We start from the raw sequence: 20732 nt of genomic DNA, 5'->3' as shown, positions 1-20732 counted from the left end.
GGCAGGAAACATTCTATTTGCACCTACTCCAGTGATGATGGGGAACTATCATCCCATTCATCCTCAAATTCCACACATACTGACAACTAAAAGCATATAATATGTAGCTGCGCGCGGGAACAGCAGAGCAGCCGAGATTCAGACCTCGGTTGGTCTCCGCCGGCGTTACTGTAGCAATAAACGTTACCGATTGTTGAACCGCACTCTGGGCTCGGACTGATATCATTTCATCCGCGCCAACAACAGGGTAAATGCTGAGAGGATGTTTCCTCTCATGGGGAAATCTAGGAGCAGAGGGCATAGTCTCAAAATAACGAAGTGCTAATTTAAGCCTGGGATGAGGAGGAATTTCTTCTCTCAGAGGGTTGAGAATCTTTGGAACTTCTTGCCACAGAGATCTGTGGGGGCAGGGTCCTTTTGCATATTAAAAACTGAAGTAGATTAAGTCTTGCTCATTGTGTGAATCAAGGGTTACAGCAAAGGGCAAGAAAGTGGACAAGGGGAATATTGCATCAGCCATGACCCTATTTAATGGCAGCTTACTCCTGGTCCTATGATCAGGATGTGTAAATCCACTCCAACTTCACAGTTAACTATTGCCCCATTGGAAAATCTAAGCCTTGGGATTGACCAATGAGCTGTTGTGATCATATTAACAAGAATGTGTTATTGATTTTCTAGTGGACACAAATATCAATCATTTGAATACCACCCATCTGTGGAGATAGGCTTCTTGTTCTTTGTGAAGAAAACATGGATCAAATACAAGCGACCGAAAGTGCACACATGATCAGGCACAAAACCACATGGTTAACTTAAATCGAGATAGAAGTCACTATCTCTCAAATATTCTGTAAAAGATATTTCAATAAACTGATAGTGTTAAAAATGTTATATGGAAATTCATGTTCTCAAGTTTCATCCACCACAAAATGACTAAAAAAAAATCTGATGGCATGACATTTAACTTAAACACACTGCACTTTCAAAACATTCCCAAAACTCAGGATGAACCTAGATCAGAACACCACGTTTAAAATGGATATAATCAAAAAATACCTCCAGGAACTTGCTCCATAAAGATCTTAATGAAACCGTTTTCACTAATAGAGCCCAGGTATTGCACAATGTTCTTATGTTTAAGGTGCTTATGGAGAGCAATTTCTTCATGCAGAGGTTGGGAATACCTAAAAACATTGACAGAAACACAGATCAGTCCCTTAATAACCAAAATCACAAACCTATTATCCAATTTTAACATTTCAAAAAAAAATAGACAGGAGCAGAATTTATCTACATGTAGGAATAGAGCCCATATAGTTGAAGGCCTTTGTTATGAGATCTGAAAATGCACTCTTTTAAAGATTTGGGACCTTACTAAATTTGCTTGGCCACCAATAATGTTGAGGTCTTTAGATGATACTTCAGTTTATCACTTTGTGCTACCATTGAGCAAGATGCCAAGTTGTCAATTATGTCCAAAGCTGGGTGGAGGATGACTAGGATCAAGATGCTGTAAAGCTTAGACTGATGATATCCAGAATATTCTGTGGGCGAATAGATCGAGGGAACCAAGGATACAGCAGCTTGAAGCAAGGAGTAGTCCAAATGCATCTGGATACAGTTACTGGCTGAAGAATTTTCCTGGTTCCTGGTAATGTGGTGGGGATCTGGAGAAACATTGGGAAGCATAGCTAGGATGGCTCCTTGATTCAGTCCCAACCTCTTTGGGGAAGATCTCTAGTAACAATAATGGCTGCTTAACACATGGAGCATAATCATTGGATCCAATGGACATCTTGCTGACAGTGAAGAGGTTGCTGCATGGGGAAATGGCCTACCCAAGGCAAACCAGGGAGCCATGGCCCAAAGAAGAGGGTACAGGCAGGGAAGGGCATCCCTACACCTCTACATGTTGTTGCCAAGGACCCTAACAGTTTGACCTCTGCTTTGCACATTTTTATTTAATGCTCTGAAGCTTCTTGCTGTCTAAGGTGGTGTGCAAGACCCAGCTCTCCAAGTTTTGCTACGAGGTTTCAGAGCTGCCAGCCCTGTCACACACTGAGAGTTTGCCGCTGTCCTTAATGAAATGGCAAGACTGCAGGCAACCAATTAGGAAGCCTTGGATAATTGTCGAACCAGTTCTGTTGTCCTTGATTTTGGGTCTCTGAAGTTCTTGGGAAAATCCTATCCAAGGTGTTAACATGCTCACTTCGGCTCCAGAAAACCGGTTTGAAGTCTTACTTCAGAGACTTGAGCACATAATCTAGGCCAATACTTCACTGCAGTGCTGCGGGAATGCTGCATTGACAGAGGCACCATCTTTCAAAAATTCATTAAATTAAAATCTATATGCCCATTCAGATGGACAGAAAAAATCATTTGGCATCGATAAATAGGAACAGGGAGTTTTCCTGGTATCTTGACTACTGTTTATCTTTCAATCAACAATGTCAACACAGATTTTTCCAGAAGTTATCTCACTAGGATCTTGCCGTATGAAATTTGGCAATTATTCCATTTCAAAATTCCTGCACTTAATTAGCTGAGACACTTGCTGATATTATGATAGGATCTATATAGATAAATTATTTCCTTTCCTTCTTTCCATACTAGATTCTGCATTATCACTGAAAAGCTGGCTGTACTGGTGATAAATCACTGTGAGTATTCCTAGCAAAGCCAGATGTACGGTGCAGTTCACCTTGCTTGGTCCAAAAATGGGATAAACGCTCATCTTCAGTGCTTGAGCAGGAAACATAACCAGATGCTGCACAGGAAGAAAATCGGGTTCAGCAGTCTGGTTCTCCATCAAAATGAAGTCCGTTTGATTTCATTTTCATTTAAATTAACAGAAAGAAAACGAAGTTGGCTCTGTTCTCAAGTATTTTCCCTCCATCTTGTACAATTCAAAGTTAAAGCTTTTCACCCAAGGACTGAAGATTTGTCGATCTATACCAATGTGCATCAGCTCCCAGCTTCCGAAGGGCATCCTTACTACATTATACTGTCAAGAGAATGGTAAATTAGTGCCAACTAATTTTTGTACTGTGAGCCCATTTTACCATGAACATGAGTCAACGGTCAAACACAATATGTGTTTGCATCAATCTAGGGATATTGTGAAACCATGGCAACATCGAGTGCCTCAGATCTTTTTAAAGGAAGGAATATTTTTATTTGGAGACCTTGCTACTAATGACACCTCTCAATATATCCACTGTCACAAAAAAATGCCTTTGTTGCCAAGGCTAGCTGTTTTTCATGCGACAGTTCAAGATTGCTAACTTGATAAAATATCTGATATCACATTATTCATTCAGTTTGCACAGACAATTGTTTCCTCTCTCAAGGTATTCACAGTTACTTGCCTGCTGTCCCTTTCCGGGATTTCTTTGATGGCAATTCTGACCTGATTGCTGAGGTCTCTACCTGCGTAGACCATTCCAAATGTCCCTTTTCCCAGCACCATCTTTTCACCATTCTCATCATATTCATAATCGTACTGTTGGGCACAAAAGAAAACAAAATTATTCACCTTCTAGTTTCATCAATTTCCTTTTGTGTACTTACATTTCTTCTACAGCTTAATTAATCTACACATGAATAATCTTGGCGTATAATTGCTTACTTCTTTTCTACATACATTTACCTCCTGTGTCATGCTTTGATAACAGGAAAATCTGAGTCAAGAGTTCACAATGGGGATGTATCATAAACATTTCAACAAACAGAGCTCCAAACTGCAATTTAAGGACTATCACATTCAACTTTGTGGGGTCAATTTTGACATTCAGGAACCAATTTGCGAAGTGTATTGGTGAGCATTCCATTCTGCATGCTGCACTACTCAGGCACATCACCTGTCACACACAAAAAAAAGTGGTCACCAAGCCTCAGATTGTTTGAATTCTACATGCTGTAACCTGAAAACATTCTGTTATTACATTATCTTCCTGCAGACAATGTGTGCAAGGAGGAGTGATTATGATTTTGTGGCATTGGCCTTAGCTGAATTTTCAGGTGAGCAGAGGATGCCAAACATTAATCTTGAAGCAACCTGTTGCACTTCACTTCAAGAATATCAGCCGATTAACGTCAAAAGAGGTCCATTGGTAAGTGGGAGAGGGTGGCACAGTGTGATGTCACTGGAGTGATGATCCAGAACCCCAAGTTAATATTCTGGGAATATGGGTTTGAATCCAACCATTGTAGATAATACAATTTGAATTCAATAAAAAATCTGGAATAAAAAGCTAGCCCAATAATGACCATGTAAACACTGTAAACAGATTATTGTAATAACGCACCTGGTTCACTAATGCCCTTCAGGGAAGGAAATCCGTCCTACGTGACTCTAGATTGACAACAATGTGGCAGACTCTTAATTGCCTTCTGGGCAAACTGGGATGGGCAATAATTGCTGCCCTGGACAGTAATGCCCACATCTTGCTAAAGAATGTAAAAAAATGTACTCATGGGAGATAGGCCACAATGCTGATATAAGGTAGGGCTGACAAAGCTTGTGAGGAGCTAATATTCTAGACCCATAAATGAAAAATATATTGGTAACATTTTTCTGGTCACTTCCTGTTTAGACATCTAATCCATATGAGTCATGTATTTTCACTTTAACTTCCACCATGTTCAATAAAATTGCAACTGGGTCCAATCTACATTGTCAATTGGACTGTGATTAGCATGGGAAAGAGGCTCATCACTTGTTTCTTTAGCCCCCAGTTGTAAACTTGTGAAATTTATAACAAGCCAATCATTAAGGTAAGTAGACTGACCCCATGTTAAGTTTCCCACCATCCCACTGTAACTGATGTTCTCTCTAGTAACAATCAGTACCAGTACCTGAATTGGAAATGTGTTGCTAGCAAAGCGCAGCAGGTCAGGCAGCATCTAGGGAACAGGAGAATCGACGTTTCGGGTATCAGCCCTTCTTCAGGCTGATGCCCGAAACGTCGATTCTCCTGTTCCCTAGATGCTGCCTGACCTGCTGTGCTTTTCCAGCAACACATTTCCATCTCTGATCTCCAGCATCTGCAGACCTCACTTTCTCCTCCAGTACCTGAATTGGTAGGCGTGGATTTATTCCCTTCATGGCATGACTCAACAAACTGTCACGTTAGAAGAGTATAATAGTCATACAGTCGACTTCAGACAACCTGTCTATCCTGACCAAGTTTCCCAAACTAAACTACAAGCTCCAACTTACCGGAAACAATGCCATTACAAATTACTCATGTGCAAAATCAAAAACCTTCAGCAAGACGTTTCACGTCCGCATTAAATTAGACCCAAATTCTGGCAAATCTCTTCCTCACCCTCTCGAATGATTTCACATCCATCCTAAAGTATGCTGTCCAGGTGAGGACAAACTAACATTTTATTGTGGTTCACCATAGCTGGCTTGCTTTGGTTATCTACGTTTCTATTTCCAGAATTCGTAACTAGTTTGGAACACATTTGCCATTTCGTTGCAGTGTTTGTGTCAATATTACAGAACTCTCTTGCTAAGAGCACTGGGAGTTTATCTACACCATACAGACTGCAAATTCAAAAGGGTAGTTCACCTACACCAAGGGCAAATAAGGTGTGCAACATATACCAGTCTAACCAATGACACCCACAGCCCTTTAAAGGAAAACAAAAATTGAGAAGATTTGTAAGGTTATGTTTTAACCTGCCATCTTTACTGAAGGTAAAATAGAGTAGTGGAGAGGGGCTTGTGACCTCTCAGTCATTCTGCTTACGTGAAGACCAGTTGAAAGGAAGGTGCACATTTTTCAACATCTGGGGATAAAGGAAAAGGCAGATAGCCTTCCTTTTGGTGAATCCCTTCTCCTGGTCAGTGCCAGGGTGAACCTTCCATAGATATTAAATTTCTACACATCTCTCTATCTCTTCAGTCAGCCTGGCTGCTCAAAGTCCTGAAGGCAAAAAGAAATGAAGGCCTATGAGGAGAATGCCAGGGTGTGGGACTAGTTAAATTGCTTTTGCTAAGCACCAGCCAAATATTACAGCTATAACACTATAAGAAGCAGTAAAGCGTTCAGCCTATCAAGTTTGCTGTCATTCAATGAGTTCAGGACTGATCTGGTAATCCTCAACTCCACTTTTCTGTCTTTTACCACAGCCCTGAATTCCCTTACTGTCTACCTCAGGCTTAAATATACATAATGACAGCCCTTTATGGTACAGTTTCATAGATTCACTGCTCTGTCAGAAGAATCTGGACAGGTTCAATAGTCTCCTTCTTTGCTGTCATCAATTTATGACTCATAGAAAATTGTCCTTTTGAAAAAGTGCCAACTCTCGGCTCAGTTGGTAGCCTCTGAAGTCAGTAAGGTGCAGATTTACATTCCACTTGTGAACTTGGACAATTTGGGATGTTTCTAAAAATGCACTTGGTGTTGTAAAATGGGAGAAAGGAAATAATTGGCTGGTGGGGCATGGGAAGAGTGGAGGGCAGTTCTTCCCAGAGGCTCACTTTGTACACAGACTATTTGAAATTAGACTGAGAGAAGGTGATGGAAAAATATAAGAGATACCTGAAGGGAAACTGGAAAGAAATAATTGGGGAAAGGGGCTTAGAAGTGGCTGATGAAACTCAATGTCAATGTAAGGTGATTCATTTGGTTAAAGTTTACAGTGGTGAGTGGAAGTTGTTTTGGTGCCCTCAGAGAGCAGAGGGAGGGTCAGGGTGCAGGTCCACAGAACATAGAAAATAGCATTTCAGTTTGACAAGATCAAAAAGAAGCTGACAGATTTCTCAGTCTTATTATGCAGATTGAAAGTATAATACCCAGCAGAAATGATGACCTAGTAAGAAACAATAAGATCACAGTTAAAGTATTGTACACAGCCACAAATTCCACACGAGAGGAAGGATAGACAGAGACGGATGTTCGAATGAGTTCTCAATGCAGGTTCACTAGAACATTATCGTGCATGAGAAAAATGCAGAGATAATCTAGAATTTAAACTATGGGTGAATGTAAAAAGGTAGAGTGAATACATGAGAACATTAAGACAAAACTAAATACAAGAGATTTAGAAGAGACAGCAAGCGGAACTTACTACTTTATCGTGGGGCTGTGGAGTGGCCAATAACATACAGCCTTTGCCTACACTGCTACGCTGAACTATTGAAGTTATTTTGAAGGCAATACTTACATAATGTGTTAACCTGGTTCAACTTCAATTTTCTTTAATGCCTCACTTTCACTTCACTTCCTTTTTAAAATGCTTATGGAAAAATTAATTAGGCAATTAGAATTGGCAAAAAATATTGCTAATTTATATTCCAGTCATGAACCATCACCACCCACAGGAAGTTAAACAGGTTAAGTGAATGTGAATGCATATGAGGAAAAGTAAACCTAACAGTTAATCACACTCAGTGAGTTGTGCAAACTCCAGGGAAACAGCTTAGTCCAAACTGGGCTGTAAGGATTTACTGTAACAAGTTACACAACTATTGCTGGAAACTCACTGATTGAAAAGTTGCAACAAAAAGACATTAAATATTTTCAAACAGATGTTTATCCTTATTTACAGGCCTAAAACCCACGAACAAAGTTTAAAATTACCTACAAAATCTCCCACCAGCCGCAATTCTGAAATTCTTAAACTCAAACAGTAGTATATTACAAATCAAAGGTGTCATCAAGAGTATATAATATGCAAGGTTGCAGAAGGCTGAACTCCATTCCTTTCAAGTCCTGTAATAAAATCCTACAGAAACAAATAAACTTGAAAAATGAAAGCTCACAGACAAATAACAATGCTGTGACAGAAAAAGTTCAATGAAAAAATCTAATGAAGCTCTTGGCAAGAGGCTGCCATTACATTGTTTGGGACCATCAAGTCAGGCTCTCAGATGTAAAAATGTGATGTGAAAATTAATTTGCAATGGCATTGGGAATTCTGTTCTGGCCATTTATTAGAAAATGGAAGGAAGACAGTTTCTGAATGAACTCAACCTCAGTTCACATTGGCTGACATCCAGACTGGAACCCACTCTAAGCCCAGACATGTGTTTGCTATCTGGTACAATTTCAGCAATTTACAATAATATCAGGAGTCCAGTTTGGAGCACATCCAATCCCATAGGACCACAATTTATTTGCAACAATTTGCATAATTTCAGCTATAATTACATTCTTTTGGTTAAGTACTAATTTGAAAGCAAAAAATTAACAATACATCTGATGTGAAAGGCATCACTCCTGACTGGATAACTCACAAATATAGATATCAATAATTACTTAAAGTATATTTGGAAAGTACAAGTCAGGATCAAGTCTAGTGCAAGTGATGGAGATTGCAAAAATGTTGAATAAATGGTGATGGTTTTGAAGTGTCAAAGAAAGAAAATTTGATGACTTTAGTTACATGTACCGTTCAGCATGGATAATGCACCACGTGAACAAAACGAGGGGCATGAATTTTAGAAAATATATCTGTCAGACATACCAAACTACTGAAAATGTGAATAAGATTCATTTTTTAAGAAGTCAGTAAAACCATGAAGGATATCCCACAAAGTGATCAAGGTTTGAGGCCAGAAGAAGTATCATCTTCAGATCAAATCTCATGAGTTCTAAATGCATATGACAAAAACATCCAATCTGTTCACATCCTGGTTAAAGTCTGATATCTTGGGCTAGAAAACTTAATTAGATATTTACACTGGTCTTGTAGTTCCTAAAGTTAACCCACTGAAAAATGCAAAATTAATTACTAAATCCAATTTGTGGCATTTAATCCCAAAAAACAGAAGCTAATAACATATTTATAAGACTATAAGATGGATGAGCAGTAGTAGGCCATTCAGCCCATTGAGTCTGCTCCACCATTCAATAAGTTCATGACTGATCTGATAATCCTCAATGCCACGTTCCTGCCTTTCCCTCATAATGCTTAATTATCTTAAAATTCGGTCTTATCCTTGAATATACTCAATGATCCAACCTCAACAACCCTCTGGGGTAAATAATTCCACAGATTCACCTCTATGAGAGTACAGATTCCTCTTTAATTCCATTTTAATGGGTGACCCCTAACTCTGAAATTATGCCCTCTAATGCTAGAATCTCCTACTAGGAGTAATAACCTTGGCGCATCTACATTGTCAAGTCCCCGAGGAATCTAATATGTTTCAATAAGATACTCTCTCATTCTTCTAAGTTCCAACAAGTGCTTGCTCAAAGTGCACAGCCTGATTTGAGACCAGTTCATGCTGTGCAAGTTTTATTGGGCTTGGAAACTCAGAAGTTGCCAACTCCCTAAACCAAGTGATTTTCTCAGCATTTCCTGTTGGGCATGGAGGAGCAGGGATACTTTCCCCAGAATACACATTGGAAGCTTTCTTTCTTTCTATTTATCAAGTCCAAATCTTCGTATCTCCCTTGCTGTCCTAATCAGCTTCTCTCAAACCTCACCATTACCTCAAACCTGATCTCCAGCTCTCCCAATCATTTCTTTTTACGGATGACAAATCTCTTACCAATTACCTGAATGTTTTCAAAGTTCACTAGCTAAGACTTCCTGCTACAAAGGTATTCACTCTTACACCCACTGACCAGGCTGCCTGTTTGGCTTGCAGGAGGCTGGGCTACAAGCTCTTGATAACTTCCCGTCATTAAGTTCAACAGGTTTTTTTGTGGGCTTGGTCTTGGTTCATCAGCTATTTTCAATTACATCCCCTTCCCAAATATCAGGCCAGTACCTTAAGGAGCAGGTTAGGCATAGTGTGTTGAATGGCCCATTTTCTGCTCAATTATACAATGAAAATCAATAAGCTGCAGTTCAATACAAAGTAATAACATGTTCAGGTTCATGGACCTGAAACACTTCATTTGTTTATTACTCCAGAGATGTTGTTATTTGTGTTTCTGGAATTTTCTGGGGTTTTTTTTTGCAGAAGAGATTGTCTTACCTCCAAAGCATCTCCTTCCGAGTCACCTTCCTCGGCACCCTTTCCTACCTCGTCGGTTATAGAGTTCACCATTTCACAGAATCTGAAAACAAACATTGAGAACACAGATGCTCATTTTTATTGACAAGTCCTGTTACTCGTACGTCTGTGCTTTTATGAATTAGTCTGTCCTTTCAATTATGCCCATTGTATTTTTCCGTTAAAAGAAATTCTGGTTAGTAATCTTCACCACCAAACTGCAACTTCTATTCGCTGCATTTTATTTCATACCCCATTACATTGGAAACCTAATGAACCCACAAAAAACAAATTAAATTCAAAGAAGGTAAAAATATTATTGGAGCAAAGTAAATTTCCCATAATTAAAAAACTTCTAGGTATGGAAATGTCCAGCACTATACTTAGACTGACCTAAATTTGCATGCTCGATTATGGTCATACTTAACAGTATTATATCTGGAATGTTAGTTCACATTTTTCTCTTGACTTTTTCAGCCAACTTTAAATGAAGAAGTGACAATTTCATTAAGGCATATAAATCATTACACAGTTCTGCCCCAATTAAACAGTGCAAAAAGAAAACGTCATATCTTTTACTGCTGCAGAAACTTTGCCAGTGTTGTGAAAAATGGCATACAAATGAATGTGATCCAAATTTTTTTTTGATTTCATGAAAATTTTAAATGTTTTGATTCCATTTGTCTTTGGATTATAGATTGCATAGCAAAGCACTCTGTGGTTTTTTCATATAATTTCTCAGAAGGATTTCACTGCAATTTTTTGCCAAGTAACCAAAATAAAATTAATCATCTGGTTTTCCCCTAAAGGTTCTTAAACACAACCTCAGATCAAGCTGAGAATGTTATTAAAATGGAAGCTTTAAAACATTATATTAACAAAACCGCTTCTGTTTTTACATTCTGAGCAATGGCACTACAGTCCAAATTAAATTAAGACACTCTAAAATGCTTCATTTATACATCGAAGAGAAAGTCACAAAAGTACTGAGCCAATGAAAGCTCTGTGAAAACTAGAATTCTAATGGTATAGTGCACTGTACATATCAACAATACCATTATTGACTACCGAGATTACACCTTAGCAAATTCCCACATAACAAGCTGCTAGAGCTCACGACAGCTTATTTACACTAAGTGGGTGGTAAAATCAGATGAGTCAGGTACACACCCTCAACTAATTACTTGATTATAAATAGCATTTTTTCACAATAAATTATACATCATGCCTTGCAGACAGGAATTTGCAGCCTGCATGAAGCTGAGATTGTTAAAATATACTTACCTCTTGCAGTGTAGCTCTGTGCAAAAATATATCTGAAAGTCATCTGAATTATGCAGAACATACAGGAAGCAACATCGCTCATCACATTTTGAAACACTGCAACATCAAGAGGACAATTTTTCAGGCTAACAACCCTATACCCACACTTTTTCAGCAGATCACAGTTTAGTTTATCGTCTGACATAAAATCTTCAGTACATAAGTAAACATTTTGGATCACAGACAAAAGTAAATGAAGCTGGTTAAACTACACTCTCACTTGCACCTTAACTCCTCTTCAGGAATTCACACAGTTCTCATCACCCACTCCCTGTCAACTCAGTCATTACAAAAATGTTGTTTGGTACTACTCCTTTTCAGCTTTTTCACTCAACCCACATGCTATTGAATAAGGTGGGTGTAACTGTAGCAAATCCGGAGGTTCAATTAATTCAATTTACCAAAATTTACTGGCTCCTAATCTTTGTCTGGGACAAGGTAACATCAAATCTAATGGTTATCAAAGGAACCTCGATTATCAGAACGAGATGGGCAGGCACTATTTTGTTCGGACAATTGATTATTCGGTTAATTGACTCTATGCCTCTCCTCTGGTGCTCAGAGTTTTCTGAGGGGTTTCCTATTTCCTCGCTCTGCCTGCCTTGCTCCCTCTCTCTGTCTCAGGGTTTGTTTCTGAGCAGAGAACACTTGTGTGTAAGGGACCTGTAGCATTACTGAAGCCCCCACCCTCCCCACCCTGCCATCAGTTCAATGGGATTGACACAGCGAACACTTGCTAAGTCTGTTCCCCGTTCAGGAGGCTAGACAGCAGCACACTGCGCTGAGCCCCTGCCCATCTGACCCAACCCTGCCCCCTGTCTGACACCTATCCCACCCTCTCTTCGAGGCAGCTGAAATGGACACAAACAGGAAGACTGCTGCAGCCTTTGGGGGGGGGGGGGGTGCTGAAAAAAAAAACAAACACACACACACACCCCTTTTAACTGCGACTTTTTGACAGGTCCCACCTTTGCCCTGTACAGGATAATGTTGGAGAGATTATCTGGGGAATGAGGGTTTAGAGTACGCCCGTGTTGAACTCCAGGGAAAGTGTGGGGAGAGATATAGAGGGCGGTCAGTCATTTGGAGACAATGCCAGGGCTCCCATCAATGTCCAGGACTATTCTCAGCAGCATTTCAGTAAGCCGAGTTCATTTTAGTCTTTGTAAACAAAAGACGAAATCAGTGTTGAAACACCTCTTTGATGTAATGTTTCTATCAGGACTTTGAGATCTTTGGATAATCTGAAATTCAGATAATCGAGGTTCCTCTGTACATGACTTTTATTGTTTTGCTAGCAATTTATCTGTTTTCATGTTAGTTATGAAGCTTGTATCAGTTTTTTTTTTCAAAATTATCCACTTCCTCAATCCTCTTGTTATTTAGAAAGATTGCAAATCAAGAATAGGAAAACTGTTAAAGTCCCAGAGGAACATGGGGATGCTCTTTCACTTGAGAAAGATGATGGGTGGTGGTTTAACTAGAGGGTCCCCATGTCTCAGGCGAAGGATGGAGGTGTGAAGGCAGGACCTGAATTGGAACAGGAATTGAACCCATGCTGTTGGTGTAACTCTGCATCACAAATCAGCATTCCAGCCAACTGAGCTTAAGTAATATCGCCAAAACAAGTAACAATTATCAAATATGGCTATGTTCCAATTGTATCCCTTTGATCTTAGTCTATCATAAGAGAAATTGTCAAATACACTTTTCAAAACCAAAGAAGAGTATACTAGAAACAAAACAGAAATTGCTGGAAAAACTCAGCAGGTCTGGAGCATCTGTGGAGAGATATCAGAGTTATCATTTCGGGTTCAGTGACACTTCCTCAGAACATGAAAAGTTAACTCTGATTTCGCTTCCCAGATGCTGCCAGATCTGATAAGCCTTTCCAGCCATTTCTGCTTTTGCTTTTGCTTTTCAGTATCCGCAGTTCTTTCGGAATTCATTTAGCAGTATACCAGAAGTATTCTCAAACTCAGGAAGGAAAATCAAGTCAGTAAACTGTAACAGATTACAGTCTCTCAAAAACCTACAATATCTTTTACCATCACAATTCTGATTGTCAAGGATCTTTAACTATTCCCTTAAAAATTAAGAACAACTTTTATTCTTAAATAAAATGTCAAGTGAACTCATCTATATTTTCCAGAAAAATGTTTCTACCTGAATAAAATTAGGGAATAATTCTGTCAAGACACATACTTAATTTGCATAATTTTTCTTTTCACAGAGATCCTTACGTAAAAAACATTCAATCAAATTCACCGCTGATCAAGTCCCTAAAATTGTTGTCTGCTTAAACTATTACAACCTAAATCAATAACTACATATCCATATCGACAGTTATGAACGCTGAAAGAAATATGACCATTTCTTCTTAACAAAAAGTGCTGATATACTGGCTGTACTCTGCTTTTATGCTGTAGCTATAAAATATATTAAAGAGCCAAGGCAAGCCAGTTACTGACCTCACACCCCTAATAGTTGCAGCGTTGAAGTTCCATTCATAAATGCCATTCTGTAGTACACAGCCCGTTGGGCCCATAGAAGAAAAAAGAAACAAAAAAAAAATGCATATTTCAGCTAAAGAATCATGAATACCGAGAAATTAATCCATGAATTATTTTTGTTATATGTTCTATAAATTACCTTGTCATGTGGTGATACGTGCCAAATAGATACTGTCTTCTCTTCTGCATCATTGTTTATGGATAAGTAGGCAGGCTGGAATATCTTAGTTGGCTCCAAGATTAAAACCTGGTCATAAAAGTACGAAAAATGACAAATTCATGATCCCAGAGTTTGCATACAATAAAGTCTCCTTTATCAATAGATTAGTGACAATACGTGGTGCTGGCTCACCACCTTAACATACCCACAAAATGTCAACATTACCAGCTTGATAACTATTATGTGTAATTATTAACATGAATACTATTCACATAAGAATGCACATTAAGATTACATGTATTTAATAAATGACGAATGTGCTAATTTTCTCAGTGCACAACAGATTTTATCATACAATGTGGAGCAACTTGTTTCCCTGAAGTCGTCCAATGCACATTGCTGTACCCCAGTAATTAACTGAATCATTGAAGCAAACTTTTAGCTTTCAACTGTGTGTGGAAGAGTGGACTTCCTGCCACTGAACTTCAGCACGGTTGTAACACAGGAGGCCCTTCAGCCCTTCATGGTACTGGTTCACTTACTGCCATTCCCCTACCTTTTGCCAGTGCCCCCACAATTGTATTTCTTTTTCAGATAATGATTCACTCCCTTCATGCCAGATCCTAACCACTCACTGTTTGTAAGGTTTTCATCTTTATGTTTCCATTGCAAATGACCTTACTCTGGTTCTCAATTCTTTCACCAATGGCAACTACCTTTCCATATCGATTCTGTCCAGACTCCTTGTGATTTTGAAACCTCCACCAAATTTCCTCCTCTATATTCAGGAAAACACTACCAATTTATTCAATCTTTCTACATATCTGAAGTTCCGCCTCTCTTTTTGGACCTGGGGAACACATGATAGGAAGGATGTGAATACATTGGAGAGTATGCAAAAGCAATTTACAAGAATGGTTTCAGGAATGAAGAATTTGAGCTATGAGGACAGGTTGAAAAAGCTAAGACTTTTCATCTTGAAGAAACGAGGTATTCAAAATCATGAGTGGGCTGGATAGAGTAGATAGAGAAAACTGAATAGGAAGAGCTTGAGGGATATGGAACGGGTGCTGGCAGGTGGGACTAGATTGGGTTGGGATATCTGGTCGGCATGGACAGGTTGGACTGAAGAGTCTGTTTCCGTGTTGTACATCGCTATGACTCAATGTTCCTGCTAATAAATAGACCAAGAATGAGAGGGCATATATTTAAAGAGATTTGCCTAAAATGTAAAGATGACTTGAGAAAACACATTTTCACCAAGTAGTTAGGATGTGGAATACACTGCCTGGAAGTGTGGTGGAGGCAATCGAGGCCTAGAAGAGAGCACTGGGTGATTCTTTGGATAAAAATTCAAGTGTACAGGTTTGGGGGAAAAGCCGGAGATTTCCTTTTGCCAATGAGGCTCATTTAACGAGCCAGTTTAGGCCCAGAGGGCTGAATGGCCTCCTCCTGCACTGTAAAACTTCTGTGATCTCATGAATTTTTTGACTGAACTCTCTCTAATCCCTTCACATCTTTTTCAAAGCGGGGTGTTCAGAACTGGACACAATTCTCCAGCTGAGGCCAAACCACTGATTTTCACCGGCTGTGAATCTGGCAGATTCTAAATTGGGCAGGTGATTGGCTCTGCCGGATTCCTGCCCAATTGTTTCAAGTGAAGGTTAGTCTCATTGACCTTTGAGGGCAAACGGACAGAGGCATGATATACTATTTGTCATAAACACTCACATATTTTCCTGGTCATAACTGTGTATTTGTACACTACACAGTGTAAGGGTGCAAATATTCTGTCTCTATGTAGTTTATTCCCCCCCCAGTGATTTTGCTGAATTCTCTTATTTAGAAATAAAAACATTCCCAAACAGAAAACACTGGTCCACACTAACTTGGTATAGTAACTGCAGTGGGCGTGAGTAATTGTATGTGTAGGTGTTTGCAAGACTAGATATTTCCATTATCTATGGAAGAGAGTTGTGAAATCTTTGTGTACAAAGGTTTAATATTGTTACCAGGACTCATCTATTCTTAAAATGAATGATAAAACAAAGTAGTTGTGTTTATTATGAATTCAAATTGTACAAGCTAACCAGACAGTATAAGTGGTCCCATCTGGAATGTCAGACTTGCATTGCACTTTTGTTCCTCAAAAGATGTAAATGTAGGGGTATGGGTGGGTTACGCTTCGGCGGATCGGTGTGGACTTGTTGGGCCGAAGGGCCTGTTTCCACACTGTAATGTAATGTAATGTAATGTCAAATAGAACCCCTACAGTGTGGAAATAGGCCCTTCAGCCCAACAAGTCCACACTGACCCTCCGAAGAGTAACCCACCCAGGTCCATTCCCCTACCCCTCTATGTTTACCCCAGACTAATGCACCTACCTACACATCCCTAGTCACTATGGACAATTTAGCAAGGCCAATTCACCTAACCTGCACATCTTTGGATTATGAGAGGAAACCGGTGCACCTGGCGGAAACCCATGCAGACATGGGAAGGATGTGAAAACTCCACACAGACGTTAACCCCAGGCTGGAATTCAACCTGGGTCCCTGGTGCTGTGAGGCAGCTGTGTTAACCACTGAGCCACCGTGCCACCCAAATGATCTGTTTATTTTTGCCACCAGACCCTTTCTAGTTAGTTGATTTCCTCCTGACCCCAACACGTTCTGGTGCAGTCAATGCTAGAGTTCACCATCAGCTGATATCAATAATTATACAGAGTTCAACGAGTTTCAGTTTTTGAGGACTGCACCTTTACATTGTGCTTGTGTGCATGCGCCTGTGTTTGTTCTCACATAGGTGCTTGAGTAATTATATGTGGGAGAACGAGGCTGTAGAAATACAGATAAAACATTCAATAAGACGACATACAGGAAACCGAACCAGCGTCACAGCTTCATTGGTGGCTTCCACAATGAAATCCATCCAAAAGTCCATGAGCTCCTGACATTCAGGGGGCTGCTCTGGAGTCTGTTTCTTGAAACGTTGATATATGTGAATGGTTTGTACAACAGACTTCAGATACCTACAAATACAGACAGCATCAAAAGAAAAGCTGGTCAGGAACATTAAAAAAAAGTTTCATCCCACTGGCAGGCTCACCACCAAACTGGCTTACGGTGTAGGGTTATATTGCCAATAACTGACTGAATCTTCTTCCATCAGACATTTTCAATCCTTTGTTGGTTTAATTAATAAAACTTAGCTGCAGGTTCCCTTCAATGGTTGATGTTAAAATGTAAAATTGACCATGACTTTTCCATCATGGATGCTCTCAGGATAAAGTAAAAATAATCAGTGTGTTCATCAATCTTTTCTGGAAGACAAGAGAAACTCTCAAGGAAGAGAGCAAATCTAAAAGGTGACAGTCAGCTAGCAAGAAGTAGAGAATCAGAGAATTTTGCTTCTCTGATTAGGTAAAGCAGGAGTTAATAAATGGTCACAGGACAGAAAGAGGCCATCAGACTCATTGTGTCCATGCTGGCTCTCTGCAAGAGTAGCTAGTCTCAATTTCCCATCATTCCCCACAGCCCTGCAAAATTTCACCTCTTCGCGGGCTTATCCAATTCCCTACTGAAAATCATATCTGAACTTGCCTCCACCACAATTTCAGGCAGTGCACTTCAGATCTCAATCAGTGCACAAAAAAGATTTCTCCCGAAAATATTACAGATGCTGAAAATTTAAAACAAAATAACAGAAAATGTTAGAAATGCTCAGCAGCACAGGCAGCATTAATGGAGAACACCATACAGTTTACAGTGCAGGACTATGAATGTTTCTCCTTAATGGAGACCAATCTCAGCTTTTTAAAACGATCCATGGAACTGAAGCTCAATCAGGGAAACACCTACTCTGTTGCCTTGACATCCTTCTTAAAAAGTATGTTGCCAGACTTAGACACAAAACTTCAGTTGTGGGACTCCAATACTAAACTCATCGTACAAATAGTTTTCAGAAAATTAAAACCAAAGGTCTTCGGAGTGGTTAACTTCCCTACAAAATAAAGCAGATGATTGGTGAGCAGCTAGAAAGTCTTTAAGTACTGAAGACGTACATTAATTGTCTAATCAAGAGGCAGCTCAAACCTTCAACATGACTGTCTGTTTCCATGTGGGAACCTTAAGATACTTCCACATGGAAGATATGCCCTTATCTGAAGCAGCCAAAACAGCAGCTGGAGTCACTGTGGTATGTCAAGTGCAGAGTTTGATGGATAGAAAGTTTACAAATGAGACTTATGCAAATTCAGACAGAGAGAAAATGGGTAGCTATTAAGGTGTCAAGGAAGATTAAGCATGGTTAACCCAGGGGAGGCAGAATCTAGCCCCTGCTAATAAGGACTTAGCTGTATGGGCTTGATAGGAGAAGACAGCAGAGGAGGATGATTAGCTTTAACTCTGTTAACATGTCACGTACTTTATAAAAAATCATTTAGAAGTTCATTTGTACCACATCATCTTCCTCAATCCTCTGTTAATTCATCAAAAACTCAAGCACGTCACAAACATTATTTGCCCTTAGCAACTGACTTCCCTTAATTAAACTTCTCTTGTTCAATGGCTGTTAATTTTATTCTGGATTGTTGTTTCTAAAATCTCTTCCAGTATAAAGATTAAAATGCTTGGCCCGTATCCTGACTCCCTGTGTTGAACAAGTGTGCAACAATTATAATTCCTCAGTCCTCTGGCACTACCACTATATCAAATTAAGACTCAAAAGATTAGAGCCATTGCTCTGTAATTTTCACCCTTGCTGTCCTCAATATCCTCAAATGCTGCCTGTATGGTTCTGGTGACTTATCAAAGTACAGCCATGAGTTGATAGCTTATGGAATACAGACATTTAATGGTACCCTTTTGCTTTTCAGGTCTAGCCAAGAAAACTGTCCTTGAACCCACTGGGATATGATCTTTTTTAAGCCATGGTAGTGATCTCTTAATTCAGTACCGCCACCTTCCCCCTCTCATTATTTCCCTCTGTTGTTTTACAACTTGGAGGGAGGAATATTTACTATTCAATCCTGACCTTCTTTGAGGCAATATCTTCCTTTATCACCATGTCAAATTTCTATCGTGACCTGCAGCTCACCAACTTGTTTTAAACAAAATCAACACATTTGTATACTTACAGTAACCCTAATTGAGACTTTATGATTGTCCTCTTACTCTGTTCCCAAATAATATCTCACTATTTCTTAATCTAGTGCTATGGACCGAGAACTGGTTGAAAGACTGAATACAGAGAGTAGGAATAAATAAGTCATTTTTTGACTGTCAGGCTGCTTCTGGGATTCTCAGCTATTTACAAATCTATGTAAGTGACATGGATGAGGAAACAGAATGTAATGTATTTCATGTATAATATTGGTAAGACAGTAAAGCTCTGAAGAGACACAATACAAGGCAAAGAGACACAGAGCATAAGTGATGATTACAGATGCTGGAGAGTCAGAATAGAAAAGTGTGGTGCTAGAAAAGCACAGCAGGTCAGGCAGCATTTGAGGAGCAGGAGAGTCAATGTTTTGGGCATAAGCCATTCCTGATGAAGGGCTTATGTCCAACAGGTTGATTCTCCTGCTCCTCGGATGCTGCCTGACCTGCTGTGCTTTTCCAGCACCACTCTAATCTAGACTCTGATTTCGAGCATCTGCAGATCTCACTTTCTCCTAGTTGATTCTAACCTTACTGTGAAGCCTTTTCCAACGATGCCTACCTTGAAGTAGTTCTCCTTCTCTCTCTACAAGAATATTAGTGAGTCCTTCTCTCACTGCACACCCCAGGTCATATCTCTCAGCACCCCCAGGCCCACAAGTCTCATTCCTGATGAAGGGCTTATGCTCAAAATGTCGATTCTCCTGCTCCTCAGATGCTGCTTGACCTGCTGTGCTTTTCCAGCACCACACTTTGAGCAAAATAAGTGACAGCGAGGTTAGAAGTGTGGACACAGGTGACAGGTGGAGCATAATATGGGAAAATCTGAGGTTAGTCGCTTTCGTAAGAAATGTAGAATACCTTTTAAATTGTGAGAGGCAATTGCATTTTAATGTTCCCAGGGATTTAGGAACCCTATCAGCTGAAACACAAAGTTAACAGATGCTGTACAAATAGTGTTTGCGTGTTCTGGAATTTAGTGAAATGAGAAGTGAAAATTAAAAGGGGTCTAAGCACCAACCAGCAACCCACCAAAATCCTTCCACATCTGGGTGGCTTGGTACCAATGAATTACGAGTAGCCGACTACTCAATAGGGATTTGTTAGAATATAGAACATAGAACAGTACAGCACAGAACAGGCCCTTCAGCCCATGATGTTGTGCCAACCATTGATCCTCATATATGCACCCTCAAATTTCTGTGACCATATGCATTTCCTGCAGTCTCTTAAATGTCCACAATGACATTGCTTCCACAACTGCTGCTGGCAAGGCATTCCATGCACTCTCAATTCTCTGTGTAAAGAACCCACCTCTGACATCCCCTCTATACTTTCCTCCAACCAGCTTAAAACTATGACCCCTCGTGTTAGCCATTTCTGCCCTGGGAAATAGTCTCTGGCTATTGACTCTATCTGTGCCTCTCATTATCTTGGAGACCTCAATTAGGTCCCCTCTCTTCCTCCTTTTCTCCAATGAAAAAAGTCCGAGCTCAGTCAACCTCTCCTCATAAGATAAGCCCTCCAGTCCAGACAGCATCCTGGTAAACCTCCTCTGAACCCGCTGCAAAGCATCCACATCTTTCCTATAATAGGGCGACCAGAAC

At 39.8% G+C, this 20732-nt stretch overlaps 1 protein-coding gene across 1 annotated transcript in view; it reads right to left on the bottom strand.

Annotated features, from left to right (window-relative positions):
• Window positions 1-20732, bottom strand: part of map3k5 (mitogen-activated protein kinase kinase kinase 5) — a 189233-nt gene that overhangs the window by 65867 nt on the left and 102634 nt on the right. Inside the window, exons 10-16 of the mRNA XM_043685981.1 lie at window positions 16844-16997; window positions 13946-14053; window positions 13765-13814; window positions 11255-11350; window positions 9953-10034; window positions 3372-3505; window positions 1060-1187 (exon numbers count right to left, since the gene is read on the bottom strand). Of these exons, the coding sequence (XP_043541916.1) occupies window positions 1060-1187; window positions 3372-3505; window positions 9953-10034; window positions 11255-11350; window positions 13765-13814; window positions 13946-14053; window positions 16844-16997 (752 nt within the window). The remainder of the gene's footprint in view (window positions 1-1059; window positions 1188-3371; window positions 3506-9952; window positions 10035-11254; window positions 11351-13764; window positions 13815-13945; window positions 14054-16843; window positions 16998-20732) is intronic.

This window comes from Chiloscyllium plagiosum, chromosome 3 (genome assembly GCF_004010195.1).
Source record: "Chiloscyllium plagiosum isolate BGI_BamShark_2017 chromosome 3, ASM401019v2, whole genome shotgun sequence".
In the NCBI taxonomy this organism is placed as follows: Eukaryota; Metazoa; Chordata; class Chondrichthyes; order Orectolobiformes; family Hemiscylliidae; genus Chiloscyllium; species Chiloscyllium plagiosum.
The sequence above is the reverse complement of the archived record's forward strand: the minus strand, read 5'-3'. Positions and strand labels throughout refer to the sequence as shown.